Source organism: Archocentrus centrarchus, chromosome 8 (genome assembly GCF_007364275.1).
Source record: "Archocentrus centrarchus isolate MPI-CPG fArcCen1 chromosome 8, fArcCen1, whole genome shotgun sequence".
Classification (NCBI taxonomy): domain Eukaryota; kingdom Metazoa; phylum Chordata; class Actinopteri; order Cichliformes; family Cichlidae; genus Archocentrus; species Archocentrus centrarchus.
The window spans coordinates 17,429,820-17,446,789 of record NC_044353.1 but is presented as its reverse complement, the minus strand read 5'-3'; the positions used below and the strand labels follow the sequence as shown (position 1 = coordinate 17,446,789).

At 41.9% G+C, this 16,970-nt stretch overlaps 2 protein-coding genes across 5 annotated transcripts; both read left to right on the top strand.

Annotated features, from left to right (window-relative positions):
- The first annotated feature begins 632 nt into the window (after positions 1-632).
- On the top strand, positions 633-6,697 carry LOC115784849 (GTPase IMAP family member 8-like). Of its 4 annotated transcripts, XM_030736214.1 has the most exons (7): positions 633-934; positions 1,220-1,282; positions 1,776-2,498; positions 3,015-3,728; positions 3,803-3,924; positions 4,040-4,700; positions 4,789-6,697. In XM_030736214.1, exons 2-7 carry the CDS (start codon positions 1,252-1,254, stop codon positions 4,980-4,982), a joined length of 2,445 nt encoding a protein of 814 aa, XP_030592074.1. In that variant the 5' UTR covers positions 633-934; positions 1,220-1,251; the 3' UTR covers positions 4,983-6,697. The 4 variants fall into 4 exon arrangements, with proteins under 4 accessions (XP_030592074.1, XP_030592073.1, XP_030592072.1 ...); XM_030736213.1 differs by having other exon boundaries at positions 633-1,282; XM_030736212.1 differs by lacking the exons at positions 633-934; positions 1,220-1,282 and having other exon boundaries at positions 1,716-2,498.
- Positions 6,698-7,259: 562 nt separating this feature from the next.
- Positions 7,260-15,230, top strand: LOC115784443 (far upstream element-binding protein 2). The gene is made up of 18 exons (XM_030735656.1): positions 7,260-7,494; positions 8,631-8,739; positions 8,834-8,893; positions 9,036-9,072; positions 9,181-9,233; positions 9,327-9,398; positions 9,769-9,826; positions 10,076-10,250; positions 10,688-10,786; positions 10,864-10,962; positions 11,087-11,189; positions 11,802-11,923; positions 12,206-12,499; positions 12,719-12,834; positions 12,930-13,018; positions 13,274-13,480; positions 13,560-13,774; positions 13,860-15,230. The coding sequence occupies exons 1-18, from the start codon at positions 7,366-7,368 to the stop codon at positions 13,866-13,868; spliced, it is 2,046 nt and encodes a 681-aa protein (XP_030591516.1). The 5' UTR covers positions 7,260-7,365; the 3' UTR covers positions 13,869-15,230.
- The last annotated feature ends 1,740 nt before the right edge of the window (positions 15,231-16,970 follow it).

The window sequence follows — 16,970 nt, the reverse complement described above, 5'->3', positions numbered from 1 at the left end:
ATGTTGTACTATTCCGGTCTTTTCTGATAGTATTCTCTGATAGAAGTTAAATCTTATCTGAAACTGAATGTGTATTCAGTATGAGGGTAACTATCTTTAACTTAGTGGTCAAGAATTTATCAAACAATTAGAATTAAACAACAAAAAAGTTATATAATAAAGGGTCTTTTGTTTTTTCATTTTATCCATTCATCCATCCAGGAAGGAGTGCAGAAAGGTGAAAGCATCAAGGCCGAGTGCAGCAAGACGCAGCACTGTCAGCATACATAATATAATAAAAGACAGGGATCAAAAATTAATGAAACAATATGTTGGAAGTTGTTTGTTTCTTGGTGTGTGCGGGATGTGATAGGTGACTAGGCCAACTATTTAAGCAAGTCTTCATGTAAAAAGTGATCTCATGTTACATTGAACTGCAGAGTATTTTTTTTCAGCCTGTCCTCCTTGAAAAAACGTAGATCTTGGTCGTTTCTGCAGGCACGCTTTACGACAAATATCTACGTTTTAGAGTGAAATAAAGCGACATCTAGCGGTCGTAGACGAAAGTGCGTGAAATAGCGTGTTCGGTTTTCTCCGGCAGATCCTGAAAAAATACGTAAATATGGATTTCCTCAGATTTCTGAAACGTCTGTGCAGACGAAATGGGATTAGTTGCAACCGGAAAATTTAAAACAACAATTAAATAAACTATTCTTTACTTTTTTTTTTTTTAATATAACGCTTTACTTGAGTACTTCAGCCTTCACAAACTGCTTTATGTAACATTCCTTATTCATCAAAGCACTTATGTATTTTACTCTCGGACACTTTGACATGCCGACTGGAACAGCCTGGGATTGAACTATCAACCTTCCGATTAATAGAGTACTGTTTTACCTCCTGAGCTACGGCAACATTACCCACGGACAAAACAATATGACACGTGAAGCCAGAGGTAGGAGCGAGCATTTTGGAAACGTAAATATAGGTCGTATTTCATGGGCTGCAGAAATGACGGATACGTTTGGATTGGAGGACATGTTTTTTTGTTTGTTTGTTTGTTTTTTTATGCTTTCCCAAAAATCACCATTGATCTGATCACGTTTTAGCATTAAATGCATTTGTGTATTAAACTAAAGTAAACTAGTTCTGCCTATCTAATTAATAGTTGTATTGCACTGTAAACGGAGGAAAGAAAAATTCAAGAGTGCCACACCTTATTTTCTTTGTGTCGTTAAAGTTGCCTTTCCTGTTCCTCAACTCAGTTAAATAATGGCTGCTGAACATGCTTTTTCCAACTCTGGTAAGTTTTCTTCTGTTCATGAAATCTGAAATCTGAAACAAATATACTACTCTTTGTATTTATTTATTTAATGAATTAAAAAAAAACAAATTTTTAATAAGAGTACATTTTTTACTGGCTGTATATATTTTGCACACAGGGAAATTGACTCTCATTGGAGTACCTCAGCATTCAGGAGAGTACCCAATATACAAATTAAGGAGAACACAGCTGTTTCATTCTGTATTTTGTATTCATTCATATTCTGTATATAAAACAAAAGAATAAGAGAGCAAATTTTATTGCACACATACTTCTGTCTATGGTTTGGCTTTTAATTTGAAGGGTAAAAAAACCTAAGTAAATATACCCCTGTTATCTAACATTATTTTACTTACTAAGCCATTCATGCCTTGCAGTTACTGTATCCACATGACTCTAGATTCTACATGAAGACACTTTTTCCAGTTGTATAGTATGCACATGTGTAAACAATGCTCCATCTCTGTTACAGGGCACAGCCATCACTCTTCAGAGTTGAGGATTGTGCTGATAGGTGGCAGAGAATTAACAGGACAGCCCAGTAATAAAAGTCTGAGTGGAAACATCATACTGGGTAAAAATGTTTTTGACACCAGCAGAAGAACAGCCCAGAGTGTGGTGGGGCAGCAGGAGGTACACGGCAGACGGGTCACTGTGGTGGACACTCCAGGCTGGTGGTGGCACTATCCACTAGAAAACACCCCAAAGCTGGATCAGATAGAAATCCAGAACAGTGTCCATCTGTGTCCCCCGGGGCCTCATGCCTTTCTTCTGGTCATTCACGAGAGTTTCTATTTACCTCAGATCTTTATATCATCTCTAAAAGAGCACCTGAAGCTTTTCCACAAAGATGTGTTGAATCACACCATTGTACTGTTCACTGTTCAACATCCATGGCATGAAGAAAATGTAGAAACCGAAATGAGTGAGTGGTCAGACATGCAGTGGATTCTTGAACAATGTGGAAACAGAAAGCATGTCCTCAGTATGAGGAACAGGCAGGATGGCACTCAAGTCGAAAAGCTTTTTGAGAAAATCGAGGCAATGGTTGCAGCAAATGGAGGCCGTCACTGTCCCATTGATAGTGCTCATGGAAATGCTCTGAGAGAAGAAATGAAGGCAATAGCTGAAGGAGCATCAAAGAGGTTTGATGAGGTGCAGACACAAAGGAGGAAGCTCAGAGCACTAATTGAAGGTGAGTCACAAAGGTCTGACATTTCCCACCCTGCAGGAAAAATCACAATAAATTTGAATTAAATCCATCTTGGCTTCTTTTTCAGTGCAATGAGACAAACTGGGTGATTTCTCAGATTTCTGTTAAGCAATTTTTGGACAATAATGGTAATACATTTCTAAAGTACAATGTAAAAGAAAACATGAAACACTTTCTCCTTCATCCAAATTAAACATGTTTCACAGTTTTGTTTCCTGTAATATTTTAATTGTGACCAGATGACGAATATTCAACTGTGCAGCCATACATGAGATAGAGACAATTGCCTTCTGGATGTAATGACTCACATTCAAATATGATTTTTGGTGTTGACACAGTATTATACCATAACCTACCCCTGTAGAAACAGCACAGAAACAAAGATCAAGATGAGCTCTTTTCCCATGAAAACTGCATTTCACATCATTAGCTGACCATAAAATGTCATCTAAATGCATCAAACTATATTCCTGATTATTTTTGGTTCCATTTCTGCAGGCGGCAAAACCCCACCTGCACATTTACGACTGGTCATGGTTGGTGCTCAGTGGTCAGCCAAAAGCTCGGCCGGCAACACCATCCTGAGGAAAAAGGCTTTTGCTGTTGATCATGGAAGAACAACAATGTCCTGTGAAATCAGTCATGGCATTGTGGCAGACAGGACGCTCACAGTGGTCGATTCTCCTGGCTGGTTCTACAACCACACCCTTCAGGACACCTCTGAGACAGATAAACATGAAATAGAGAACAGTGTGCATCTGTGCCCCCCAGGACCCCACGCAGTGCTCCTCATGATAGGCCTGGCATCTGCATTTAATACATCCTACCTCAGAGCAGTCAAAGAGCACATGAGTCTGTTTAGAGACGATGTCTGGAAGCACACCATTGTTCTGTTCACTAGAGGTGACTGGCTGGGAGTCAAGACTGTGGAAGAACGTATAGAGAGTGAGGAAGGTCTGCAGTGGCTGGTGAAGAAGTGTGGGAACAGGTGCCACGTCCTGGACAACATGAAGCACAGTGATGAGATGCAGGTACAAGATCTCCTGGAGAAGATTGAAGAGACGTGGGTGGGAAACAAAGACCCACATTATGAAGTTGACCTGGATCGTGGAGCACAGTTGGAGGCCACGAAAGAGGCTGGAGAAAAGTTGGCTAAAAGGATCAGAAAGACCACTGAGAGACAATCAAGAATATTGAGAAAGATATTTGAAGGTAATCAAGAATCAATCAAATCATTTTGGAATGATTTCAGTCAGTATTTCAATTTAAACTTTACACTTTCACAGGAGAGGAGCAGCCAATCACTGACCTGAGGATTGTACTGCTTGGCAGAGAGGAATCAGGGAAGAGTATGGCAGGAAACAAAATTTTTTTTGAAGAGATATTTGAGAGAGCTTGGTTGAAGAAGGTAACCCAATATAGTGCCTGTACCAAAATATTTCATATATAAAGTGTAAGATTCACATTTTGTCAGGTCTTGAAAGGTCTTATTAAATAATTTTTGGATCTTTGTTTCTGTGCAGGAATTCCAAAATCAGAGAAGAACAAGAAAGTGTGTAAAACATGAAGGAACTATCGGTGGAATAAATATCGCAGTCATTGAGACTCCAGGCTGGCCTGCAGCCATGACGCCACCTAGCTGGCTGAAAGAAGAAGTTCTGGGCAGCGTCTCCATGTGTGCTCCGGGCCCTCATGTTTTTCTCTTGGTTGTTCCCATTCCCAAAGCATTCACAGAGGAAGATCACAAAACAGTGGCTGAGCTTTTGATGCCCTTTGGTGAGAGAGTATGGAGACACTGCATGGTGCTGTTCACCTGGGGAGACTGGCTGAACAACAGACTCATCGAGGAGCACATTGCAGCAGAGGGAAAAAGCCTCCTGCAGCTGGTGGAAAAGTGTGGGTACAGATATCAGGTCCTTAACTGCCATAGTTTTGGTAATCGTTTTCCTGTTAAAGAGCTCTTCCAAAAAATCACTGATATGATCACACAGAACAAAGGACAAAGCTTCACTGCTGAAGGCAAACAAAGGAAAAACCAATCTGTGCTGACAGAAGAAGAGTGGAACAGGAGGGAGCAAGAACTGATAGACCGGATGTTGAGAGCTGTTGTAAATGAACCAGAGGAACCAACATTACCATCTGTGCTGGGAGCATCTAGCTTTGATGGAGCTTTCCTTCCGAGCAGTAAGTTGATCTTAGTTAGTGAAAACACTGAATTTGATTCATATTTTTTCACGTGTTGTTATTACAGAAAACATAATTTCATTTTCAGTGAGCGGAGATGCTCCCTCAGAGTTTGAGAACATGTCAGAACGCTGGAGTCAAAGAGCACGTGCCAAAGTGTCTGAATGGCTGAAGACCAGAGCTGGAAACTCTGATGTCACCTCTGGGATTGGCAGCATGAGCGCCTCAGCCAGTCATGTGGAGAAGCTGGATGAAAGTCCTCTGCCAGATGAAAATGATTAACCGACACATTCCCAGAAAAGGACAAGACAGGGATTCATCTGAAGAGAGTCTCCAGGAAGATTGTATAAATTCAGTGCAGGCACTTTTGTTAAGCAAACTACAAAAGCGGGATTGAAGCATATGTACTTACAGTTAATCCAGATTCTCTGATCTTTTATATACATTTTACATAAATACTGTTCATGTCATATTTTAGTAAAACATCATGGACCTAGCTTTACACAGCATTGTTTCAGTGCAGCTGCTATTTGTTCTCACATCTCACAGAAGTACATGAGGACTCATAATAAGCTATGCAACCTTCAGTTGGTTTTAAAAAGTAGTTACCAGATTGAACTTCACACTGAGATCCAAGAGAACAGATTATGGAGTTACAGGATGAAAAGCATAAAAACTTGAAGCTCTGCCCACAGGTGAATCAACGAGAAAATGCTGACTCATGTGTTTATATGGGAACAATGGCTGTAAAAGTTATAGTTCTGCAGAAGCATTCAGTTAGAGAAATAGCCGGATAGTTTAGATTCATGTATTTCATTTCTGTGAGAATTTGTGTAGTTGCCTAATGGGGCAGAATCTCTATGTGAGTTAACAATCTACATTAAACTGTTCATTGTTAACTCACATAGAGATTCTATTATTAACACTTTTCTGTATTTTACATGTAGAAAATTTAAGTGGAAATAATAGAACAGTGTTGCTGTACTTGTGATCTGCTGAGCAAACATAATATTTTACATAGTTGTACAATATGTGCAAAAAAATGAGAACAATCCAGAATGGTAACCTAACAGTGACTGATATATCTTCTTTTTCTTCTTCTTCTTCTTTTGGCTGCTCCCTTTAAGGGTCTCCATAGCAGATCATCTACCTCCATCTAACTCTATCCCTGGCATCCTTCTGTGTCACACCAACCCTCTACATGTCCTCCTTCACTACATCCATGAACCTCCTCTCAGGTCTTTCTGCCTGGCAGCTCCATATTCAACATTTTTTTGTCCAGGGTATCCACGATTTCTTCTCTGAAATATTAATTTCTAATCCCATCCATTCTGGCCACTCCCAGTGAAAACCTTAACATCTTCAACTCTGCCACCTCCAGCTCGGCCTCCTGTCTTTTGGTTGGTGCCTTCGTCTCCAAACCATCATAGCAGGTCTCGCTACCACCTTGTAAACCTTTCCTTTCACTCTTGCTACTATCCTTCTGTGTAATGCCTGACATTTGTCTCCACCCACTCCACCCTGCCTGCACATTGGTTTTTAAACTCATCTACCTTCACTACCTCTGCTCCTTGCAGCCTCATCTTTCCACTTGTCTCTCACTCATTCACACATGTATTCTTCCTTGCTTCTGACTTTCATTCCTCTTCTCCCAGAGCACACCTCCACCACTCCAGACTCTCGTCCACCTACTCCCTACTCTCACTACAAATAATAATTTCCTCTGCAAATATCATAGTCTGCAGAGACTCCTGCCTGACCTCGTCTGTCAACCTGTCCATCGCTACTACAAACAAGAAGGGGTTTTAGAGACGATTCCTGATGTAATCCCATCTCCACCTTTGACTCGTACTGCACACCTCACCACTGCCTCGCTGTCCTCATACGCTGTCCTGCACCACCCTCACATACTTTTCTGTTGCTCCATGCTTTCTCTAGATTCACAAAGACACAGTACAACTCCTCCTGGCCTTCTCTATACTTTTACATCAACACTCTCACAGAAAACATCACATCTGAAGAGCTCTTTCTCAGCATGAATGGATGGTTGGATAACACACACAGATATTTACACACACATATACGTGTGTGTGTGTGTGTGTGTGTGTGTGTGTGTGTGTGTGTGTGTGTGTGTAAAATATAAACATTTTCTCTTGTAATGTGGCATGTCTTCATCATCAAATATCTAATAAATGCTAGAACACCAATGAGGATGGTCTCTAAAATTCGCTGTATACTTCTTAGGTGGAAAATAACTAAACTGTTTACTCTAGTGCTAAACTAAACAGTTCCTTGTCTTTTAAGCCTTGTAATTTCTGCTATATTCTACCTGAATTCCACTACAATGAAAGTTCAGCTACTTCTCATTTTATATTTAAATTTATAATACAAAAGTGATTTTAAAAATACGTTATTAGGGGTGTAAATTGGATGTTACAATGTTTAAGCACAACTTCATTTTAAAAAGTCACTTTTACCACCTGCTTACGGTCTTTACCCATGTTTTCTATACGACAATAAAATTGCGAATGATCCTACCCGGCCGCCGTCCTGTCTCCAGCCGGCGCTATCCTTGCCATCACTTTCTTGACTTTCCATCCCACTCCTGCGCAGCTCTGGTGCCGGCTTCCTGCTCCTTTCTCCTCCTCTGTCTTTTCCGGTTATCATGTCGGAGTACAACGCGGTGCCACCGCCCGGCTCCGGTGCCCCTCTCGCCGGACAGGCAGCTCTTGGGAACGGAGCGGGGGGCGTCAAGAAGGATGCGTTTGCGGACGCGGTGCAGCGGGCCCGGCAGGTGAGGCAGGGATGTGGCAGACAGCTAAGTAGTTAGCATGCACAAAGGCTGAGACACCTGAGACTGGGGTTCGCATTTTAAATTCGCATATTTTTAGGAGATCATGAATGTAGGCTGCATACGGGCATATCGCTGCTTCTTACCATCCATCATATGTCACTGTGGCAGGACAGTTTCAGTGTCCCAGCAAATCTTCAGTGTGCCACTGAAGGTTAGGACTTGATATAAAGGTGTTTCAGGATCATTCAGGTGTGATAACAGTGTGTGGTGCAGCCTCAAGGCCGAGAATTGAAAACCCCATATCTAATTTACTAAGTACTGTATTTATCTTAATATAATGGTGATTTAATCCCTAAAATAAACTGCAGAGTTGCCAGGCGCATTTCCTGGATTTTTAAACAAAATTTTGTAAACGGGGTGGGGTGGGGTGGGGTGGGGGACAACCAGTCAGGGTGGAGCTCATGGGAAATCAGGAAAAAACAAAACAAGCAAAAGCACTTGAAAACTGGATGAAATTGATGTGATTTGTCTTGATTTAAATGTGCCTCCACAGACTAGCATTAGGAGATGTAGCTGCCCTGTAACAATGCAGCAGCTGCACTGAAGCACAAGATTTAATGGTAGAGAAATGGAGCTGCCTCATGTAGTGGTGGTAGAAAATAAAGGTGGCTCACACATCCTTTATTTACATTTTTCAGAGTAAAGGAGTTAGGGAGGTGCGTGAGAGCGAGTCCTACAAAATTTACAAATGTATTGTTTTCCATCTCTAATTATTATTAATTATTAATAATTTGTAATTATTATTTTATATTACCAATGAAATTACAAGGATGGCCAGTACCACCCCACCCTCCCCTCTTCAGCTCCACCCCCGAGTGTTACAGCATCCACCCAGAAAACCTTTACATACAGGCTGTGCATCCTCTACACAAAAATCACACAGTTGAATGGTGAACTAATAACACAATTTCTTCAACCAAGCTGGGGATGGGGATGCAGCTGAATAGTATGACACACTGTATAATGTTAGGAATGCACTGTAAATCTAAACAATATTGTTAAAGTCTGTGCTTACATGTGAGCACTCACAGGGTAGTACGGTGAATTATCTGATGAATTCTCTGCTTGTGTTTCAGATTGCAGCTAAGATCGGGGGTGACGCTGGTCCTCCTGTGAGCAACAGCACTGCTTCAGACAGTTTTCCTTTCACTGCGCAGAAACGACAGCTGGAGGACACAAACACTGGTGACTGCACCTTTATTTCGCTCGCTTTCTGATGATATTAGATGCAGGGAGTCGCTCGCGGACGTCTCACACCTGTCATTTCCTCCCCTGACAGATGAACCAGAGAGTAAGAAGCTGGCTGCTCAGAGTGACTTGGAGTCAGCCAAAGCGCTGTGTGAGTTATTCTTGCTGTTGCATGCACTGTTATTTGTGATCTACATCCGACAGTGTGTGTTTGCGTCCTCACTCAGTTTGTTGGTAATCCAAAACCTCTCCCCTTCTCTGTTTTCTCACGCACTTTCTTTCTTTCTGTGCAGCTATTGGTGCACAGCTAGCCGCTCTTGCACAGCAAAGGTGAGAACTCATACCTCTCAGGTGACTGTGTATTGAACTGCATTACTATCGTCTCATTTCTTGCCTTTCTTTTTCACTTTTGTATTCCTTGTGTGCGGATGATGTCAGACCCACATCCACCACAGAGGAGTACAGTGTTCCAGACAGTATGGTGGGACTCAGTGAGTGCAGCCCAAATTTAGTTTAATGTATATGGATGTATACCACCCTTTTTTTTTTTTTTTTAACATTGTGACCCCCTCTTCTCTCTTAAGTTATTGGCCGTGGAGGTGAACAGATCAATAAGATTCAGCAGGAGTCAGGGTGCAAGGTTCAAATAGCTCCAGGTACTGACTGCACTTGGGTGGAGTTATCCAGGAGTTAAAATTGTGGTCAGAAGTTTACATACTCTCATCGTGGGCATGAAATATCATGGTCATTTTGGGCTTTTAATGATTTCTTTCAACTGTTCTTTTTCCAGGTGGAATGATTGTACAGCATACATCTTTGAGAACTTTGAAAATGTTTTTTTTAAAGTTCTTAAAGATGTATGCTGTACAATCATTCCACCCTGGAAAAAGAACAGTTGAAAGAAATCATTAAAAGCCCAAAATGTCCATGATGAGTAGATGTAAACTTCTGATCACAGCTGTAAATTATTTAGTTTTTTTGTTGGTTCTCAGTTTAGTTAAATATGCACTTTTGTTGTGTGTCCAGACAGCGGAGGCCTTCCCGAGAGAAACGTCTCTCTCACAGGGTCCCAAGACTCCATACAGTGAGTTTAAGATATCATGCAAATACTGTGTGTTTTTGTGTGTGGAAGCATCAGAAATGGTCACTAATGATGAAGTAGGTTGTTCAACTAATCTTTTTTTTTTTTTTTTTTTTTTTTTATGTGATAATCTTGGAAGTTCTTCATGTCATTTTCAGTCTGGCTACTTGTAACTGTCCAGTGTTTAATTCCAAAAATACGGAATGGTGTCTTTTGTTAAATAAAGTAACTGATCAGCTCCTCCCCGGTTAGGAAAGCCAAGAGGCTGCTGAATGAGATAGTGTCTCGAGGAAGGGGGACACCTCCCCTTTCTTCTTACCATGACTCCAGCAACGGGCAGAACGGCGCAGTTCATGAGATGATGATCCCAGCTGGCAAGGCTGGTCTTGTCATTGGCAAGGGAGGAGAGACCATCAAACAGCTCCAGGTATATTTCATGGCTATTGCTTTAGCATTTTAAAAACCAGCTTGAAGGATGTGTAGGCGGAGTTCAACATAACCAACCAGAAAAAAGTATCCTGGGCAAGTCGATTGGCCTGAACCGAAACCATTTGAAATTTTAACTTTTCTGCAGGCTGAAAGAAGTCACCTTGTCCCTGTCTAGCAGCTATACCTGCACCATCCAAGGGTCGGACTATAAAGGAGCACAACATTCACGTTACTACATTTATTTTAAAGCTATTATGATATAGATTATATACTGTGAGCTTAAACTACAATAATTATAAAGTAAACAAATTAGCCTTTAAATGTCCCAGTAAAAATCTAAGTGGAGACAAAAATCTGATGTTGATTGCTGGCATAGGTAAACATTTTTAAATGTATATGGCTCATAACATAATGTCTGATTATGCGATATTCCAGGAGCGAGCAGGGGTTAAGATGATCCTAATCCAGGATGCCTCTCAGGGACCCAACGTTGACAAGCCTCTGCGCATTATTGGAGATCCATACAAAGTCCAGGTATAACTTTAAAGTTCTCTTGTTGTGTCAGAGTAAATGTGGTGCGGTGCTGAGTTTCCTTCTGCTTTGTCTTTCAGCAAGCCCAGGAGATGGTGCAGGAGATTTTGAGGGACAGAGACCAGGGAGGCTATAGCGAAAGAAATGAATTCAGCTCCCGGATGGGAGGCGGCATGGATGTAAGTTTGTGTGTAGCAAGACTGGAAGTGAGTGCAGTGGTCTTTTTTTTTTTTTTTTTTTTTTTTTTTTTTTTTTTTAAACCGAATCACAAACAGAGGAACCAGTGCATGTTTTTCACATTAGATCCCAGTACCACGACACTCGGTGGGCGTGGTCATCGGACGCAATGGCGAGATGATCAAGAAAATTCAGAATGATGCTGGAGTCAGGATACAGTTCAAACAAGGTAGGACCTCCCAGACCGCTGTATGAAAATTTCTTTTATACATTATTCACATTTGCTGATGTTATACTTTACACAAGTTTTCCATGTTTAGCTGCAACCACAGGTCTTAACTTTGGTAGATTTTATGTAGATTTAAATCAGCTTAAAAATGACACAAAATGAAAGGATTACAAACATGCTGTGTTTCTCAGTGCTCCATCCAGCCTGAAAGCCTCTGCATTTAGTGCACTTCGCCTTTTGTATCAGGTGAATCTGTTACTCAGGTAGTGTGATCACCTTTCAGCTGTTGTGTGCAGAGCTGCTAAAACTGACGCCCTTTGTTTTTCTTATATTGAGTTGACATGCATTAATAATTTTGGAAGAAAGGTCAGAGAAAGAAGCATCCCTGCAGAAATCTAGTGTTACAAGAACAATGGTGGCGTGACTCTTTATTGTGTTTAACAAAGTGATTTTTTTTTTTTTTTTTTTGACCATCGGGCACTTTTTTTGAGGTCCTAATTTACAGAATTAGATGTTAATTCTCAGTGGGACCGGCACTGCAGGCTGACCTGATTGATTTGATTCAATGTTAATGTCTCATATGTTCCTTAATGCACTTTGAAATCCTTCCAGATGATGGGACCAGTCCGGATAAGATTGCACACATCAGCGGTCCGCCTGAACGCTGCGAGCACGCGGCTCAGATCATCAACGACCTGCTGCAGAGCATCAGGGTCAGGGAGGAGGGACAGGGGGTACGAATCAGATGTCACACTCTAAAACCTGCAGTCCTTCACTCATAAACTCATTTGCAAAGGCCTCACACTGTTGTGATGTAGAGTCAGGTCCATAAATATTTGGATTAATTAAGTGTTTAGATATTCCAGCCATTTTTCTACATAGTCTTGCTTGTTTGATTTAAAATCCACCTTGGTGGTAAGATGAGGTAAATTTACCAGAGGTTGTGTCATTGTCCAAATACTGACTGTAAATATATACCAGACATATGTAAATTAATATGGTATAATCATCCACAGGGTCCCCCAGGTCCTCCAGGAATGCCTGCAGGCAACAGGGGGCGAGGCGGGGGACAAGGCGGTTGGGGTCCCCCTGGAGGGGAAATGACCTTCTCTATTCCTGCCCAAAAGTGCGGGCTCGTGATCGGCAGAGGAGGAGAGAACGTCAAGTCCATCAACCAGCAGACGGGAGCTTTTGTGGAAATCTCTCGGCAGCCGCCCCCCAATGGAGACCCCAACTTTAAGCTGTTTATCATTCGTGGGTCCCCACAGCAGATCGACCACGCCAAGCAGCTCATTGAAGAGAAGATTGAGGTGCTTGCCATTCTCTTATTTTTTCAAGTTGCTGATCAAGAAGGAACGCCTGTGTCCTTGCTTGAACAAAACAATCCCAACTTCTTTTGATTTTTCATAGCTTTGTCATATTTATTTTAACCTGCATGTGCACAGCCTGGAGCCAGCTACTTTGAATGAGAAGCCATAGTGATTCTTTGAATTCACACTCTTGGTGTGTGATCATATTCTGTGTTTCAGGGTCCTCTGTGTCCTGTGGGCCCGGGGGCAGCTGGGCCAGGTCCTGCTGGGCCGATGGTTCCTTACAACCCCAGTCCATACAACCCCGGACCTCCTGGGGCTCCTGGACCACCACAGTGAGTAGCTGCAGCTAAGACTTTAAAGCAGATTTCAGGGCATTCACGACAGCTCTGAGATGTTTTTAATAAGAAACCCTTTCTTCTCTCCTCAGTGGTGGTCCTCCAGGTCCTCCCCAGTACAGCTCTCAGGGCTGGAGCAACACCTACCAGCAGTGGCAGCCCCAGCCCCCACATGACCCCAGTGAGTCACTCCTGACTTCACGACTTCTGCTGATTTTAAAGCAAAATGTTTGCTGCACACCCCTCACAGTTATTTCTCAACAGGACTTCTGATGGAAATTTTGTGATGAGATGCAGTGTTTTTTATCTTTAGCAGCTCTGGCTAACCCTGTCTCTGTTTCCCCCCCTGGTCTCCAAGCCCGGTCTCCAGGCCAGTAGCAGGGGCTCACCCTCACCCTATGAGGACCTCACCCCCTCCACCCTGCGTCTTTTCTAGGCAAGGCAGCAGCCAATGATCCCAACGCAGCCTGGGCGGCCTACTATGCTCAGTACTACCAGCAGCCATCGGGGGCTGCACCAGCCCCGTACCCTGCAAACCCAGCCGGAGGTTCCCAAACTGCAGGCGACCAGACCCAGCCTGCACAGACACCAGGGGGCCAGCCAGACTACACCAAGGCCTGGGAGGAATACTACAAGAAGATGGGTAAGTGTGTTACCTGCTGTTAGGCTGTATTTTTTGGGGTTTTTTTGAGGTGTCATGTTTGTTTCTCTGTCATGCTCAGCCCAGGCAGGCGGCTCTGTACCCAGTACACCAGCTGCAGCTCCAGCAGCAGCAGCAGCAGCAGGAGCAGGAGGAGGAGTAGGGGCAGCATCTACAACAGGCGGTCAGCCGGACTACAGTGCAGCCTGGGCAGAGTACTACAGGCAGCAGGCTGCGTACTACGGACAAACAGGACAGCAGGCCCCCGGCCAGCCAGCCAATCCCCAGCAGGGACAGGTTGGTACAGCGGCTGCAGCAGGGTCTTCATTCTGTCTGTATTCTGCCTGTTACCTCTCACACCTTTCAACTATTTGTATTTTAGATGCAGTGAGAGTTCATCAGAAGGTGTCTGATGCTTGAGAGTGTCAAGAAGACGGGATAAAGAAGAGGGCGCTTAAGTCTTAGGCCAGGATCGATCCCTTTATTTATATATATTGTATTTCTTTGCAACTAGAAGTGAAACCCTTCCCCATCATCTGGATACTTTTTGATAATAATGTGAACTGAACAAATGCTCTTGTGTTTTGCTCCTGAGGGGAGGGAAAAGACTGATTAATACGATCATTTCGCAGAGCTTCTCAATGCCTCAGCGTAGATTTAAATACCCATGGGAGCCTTGGAACGCTTATTTCATTAACAGAGTTGCCAGTGCATCTAAGTCGTCTTTTTTGCATTATCTTGTAGCCCCATTTTAAGGTACTCACCTTCATATCTCAGTGTTGTATTAACTGAATTGCACAGTGCTTTTAGTACTATAATCATATTATATATATATATGAGAAATATTAGAGAAATACCTTTTAAGGCCTGTTTGATTTACTCACATTGTTTTTTGCTCCCTCTACAGAGGCTTGTGAGCTGTTTTGACACGTGTATATCTGAGTGAATGCGTTCCTATCCAGTGTGACTGTGTTCAGTTTAGGTTTATGCATTTGGGATGACTTAGTGAGACTAACAGCTTCAGTCGGCTTCTGCTGGTAAAAAGAAGTCCTGAGCTGTGTGTAATGATCTTCAAGAGTCCTCTTAAGATTCAGAAGCAAGAGAGATGAATGTGAATAAAGTGGTGTGGGTGGCTTAAGTTGAATTTCCTCAGTTCATTTTAAAATGCTGCTTAGACTCCCAGACTTTGCCTCTTTAAATGTCCGTCTTGTTAACAGTTTTGTTCCACCTGAGAGCTTTTGTTTTGGGTTAGAAAAACACCGGCTTACTGTGGACTGACGGCCTAAATGGAAAGCAGGGGGGACGCTTTTCAGATCTGGCCGGCTTGCTGTGAACAATCATTGTTATTTAATATCATTTGGAAAGTTCAGAAGCTAAAGGGAATTCACCTCAGTAGAACAACAGTGTATGGTGACTTTAAAGTGTAGTTATATTCTTGTGTGGATTGTACTACAGCAATTTCTCTCAATTTATTGCATTTTATGCAGACTCAAGGTTGCATGTTATCGTCCATTGTTTTGTTTTGTTTTATATGAAGACTGACATCTTTTGCCCTTCCACTCTCGTTATGTGCAAAAGTTTGAAATCTTCCAGTGTGTCCTGCTATAACATATATTGTATATACACATACTGTATATTCAGCAATATAAAGATGTTGGTTTTCACTTCCAGAGATGTATCAGGTATGATTCTTGTATTCTGAATGGCAGCTGAGAGTCTTGCCTTTGGGTTGATATTGTTAATAACAGATGATCACCAGCAGCAATGATCTGAAATAAATATATCAGCTTCTTTGAAATGTTGTTTATCTTATACTTGCTTATCTTATACGCTCACTAGACTCTAGACTGCTTCGAGCAGATAGGAAGGCAGCAGTAACTCAAATAACCACTCGTTACATCAGAGTTATGCATTAGAGCATCTACACATCAAAGCTTGAAGCAGATGGGATACACTGGGTGCCACTCCTGCCAGCTAAGAACATAAAACTAACATAGGCTCACCAAAATTGGACAAAAGATTGAAAAAACATCTGGTCTGATGACGAACATGAAGTTGATTTGAGCTCTGTGATATGGTGCTATCCATCCTGCCTTCTTTTTTTCTTTGAACATTCTTTATTTAAGAGTATGTGTTATTATGAACCCAACATATGTGCATCTGTACATATTTACCTGCATACACATAATACAACAGAAAAAAGAAAACAAACACACAAAAAAAAAAAAAAAAAAAAAAAAAAAAAAAAAAAAAAAAAAAAAAAAAAAAAAAAGGGGGGGGGGGGGGGGGGGGTTAGTGTCTCAGCAAACAATTAACATGCATTTCAGCAACTGAAATCGATCAAAATGGTCCTTGTGGACTCACATGAGGGGTGGGTGAACCCACCCGGCGTCTTCCATAGAGAAGAGGAAGAACAAAACCCACAAAAGGGACTGACACAACTTCTTAGAACCTACATCTTCATCTGTGAGACCATCCAAAGTGGGAGATGGCTGGGGTCCATACTCTTAGAAAGACGTCCATTTTTACTTGAAGTGTTGCCGTTATCTTTTCCATTGTATACACCCCTTTCAGTCTTTCTTGCCATTGTTGAAGGGTGGGGGGCAAAGGCTTGAACCAGGACAGAGTTATCATTTTCCTTGCAACCAGTAGAAGAATCTGTAGTAACTGAACTTCCTTTTTCCCAATATTTCCTCCTGGGGTCAAGCCCAATATGTAATGCAGTGGGTTCAGCGGTAGTGTGAACTTAAAAATTTTTTGAACTTCTGTCTGCACTCCCTGCCAGAATGAGGTCAATGCTGGGCAGTCCCAGAAAATATGAGTGTGATCCCCTATCTGGTTACAATTCCTCCAACACAAATTTGTAGCATTCCTGTCGTATTTTGAGATACTAAAGGGCGATTTAAAGAATCTCATTTTCAATTTCCAATCAAATTCCTTCCACCCTGGGCTATGGGTGATCTTATGACCATTTTCACAAACCCTCTCCCACTCTTCGTCTTCAATAACAATGTTCATTTCCAGTTCCCACTTTTGTTTTATATCTAAGGAATTGTCAGAGAAATGCATCTGTAAGTGTCTATATATATTAGACACAATCTTCCTCTTGCTATTTTCCTCTACGCATTTTACCATAAACTTTTCCAGGGGTATTATATTTTGTTTCAAAGTAGGCCATTCCTTGTGTGATAAGAGAAAGTTTCTTAATTGTAAATATCTATAAAAATCTTTAGAGCATAATCCATATTTGTCTTGTAGCTGCTTAAATGACTTAAGGGTTTCTCCATTGAATAACTGGTTGATTCTTATTAATCCCTGCTGTGCCCATCTCTGGTATCCTGTATCCAGTTTGTTTGGAAAAAAGTCAATAATCTTGGCTATTTTCACTATGCGTGATATTGTTAAAGGTGCTCCTATTTTTTTCCTCACCAAGGACCAAACCCTGTGCGTACAGATAATCCACTCATTTTCAACTTTTAAATCTTTCCATTTC

Bases quoted from the DNA above. Each gene is read 5' to 3' on its own strand.
- LOC115784849 (XM_030736212.1), top strand. From the start codon at position 1,739: ATGCACATGTGTAAACAATGCTCCATCTCTGTTACAGGGCACAGCCAT. The intron at 3,925-4,039 runs GTAACCCAATAT...GTTTCTGTGCAG, and splicing joins AGAGAGCTTGGTTGAAGAAG to GAATTCCAAAATCAGAGAAG. The intron at 4,701-4,788 runs GTAAGTTGATCT...TTTCATTTTCAG, and splicing joins TGGAGCTTTCCTTCCGAGCA to TGAGCGGAGATGCTCCCTCA.
- LOC115784443 (XM_030735656.1), top strand. From the start codon at position 7,366: ATGTCGGAGTACAACGCGGTGCCACCGCCCGGCTCCGGTGCCCCTCTC. The intron at 9,073-9,180 runs GTGAGAACTCAT...GGATGATGTCAG, and splicing joins GCCGCTCTTGCACAGCAAAG to ACCCACATCCACCACAGAGG. The intron at 11,190-11,801 runs GTAGGACCTCCC...AAATCCTTCCAG, and splicing joins CAGGATACAGTTCAAACAAG to ATGATGGGACCAGTCCGGAT.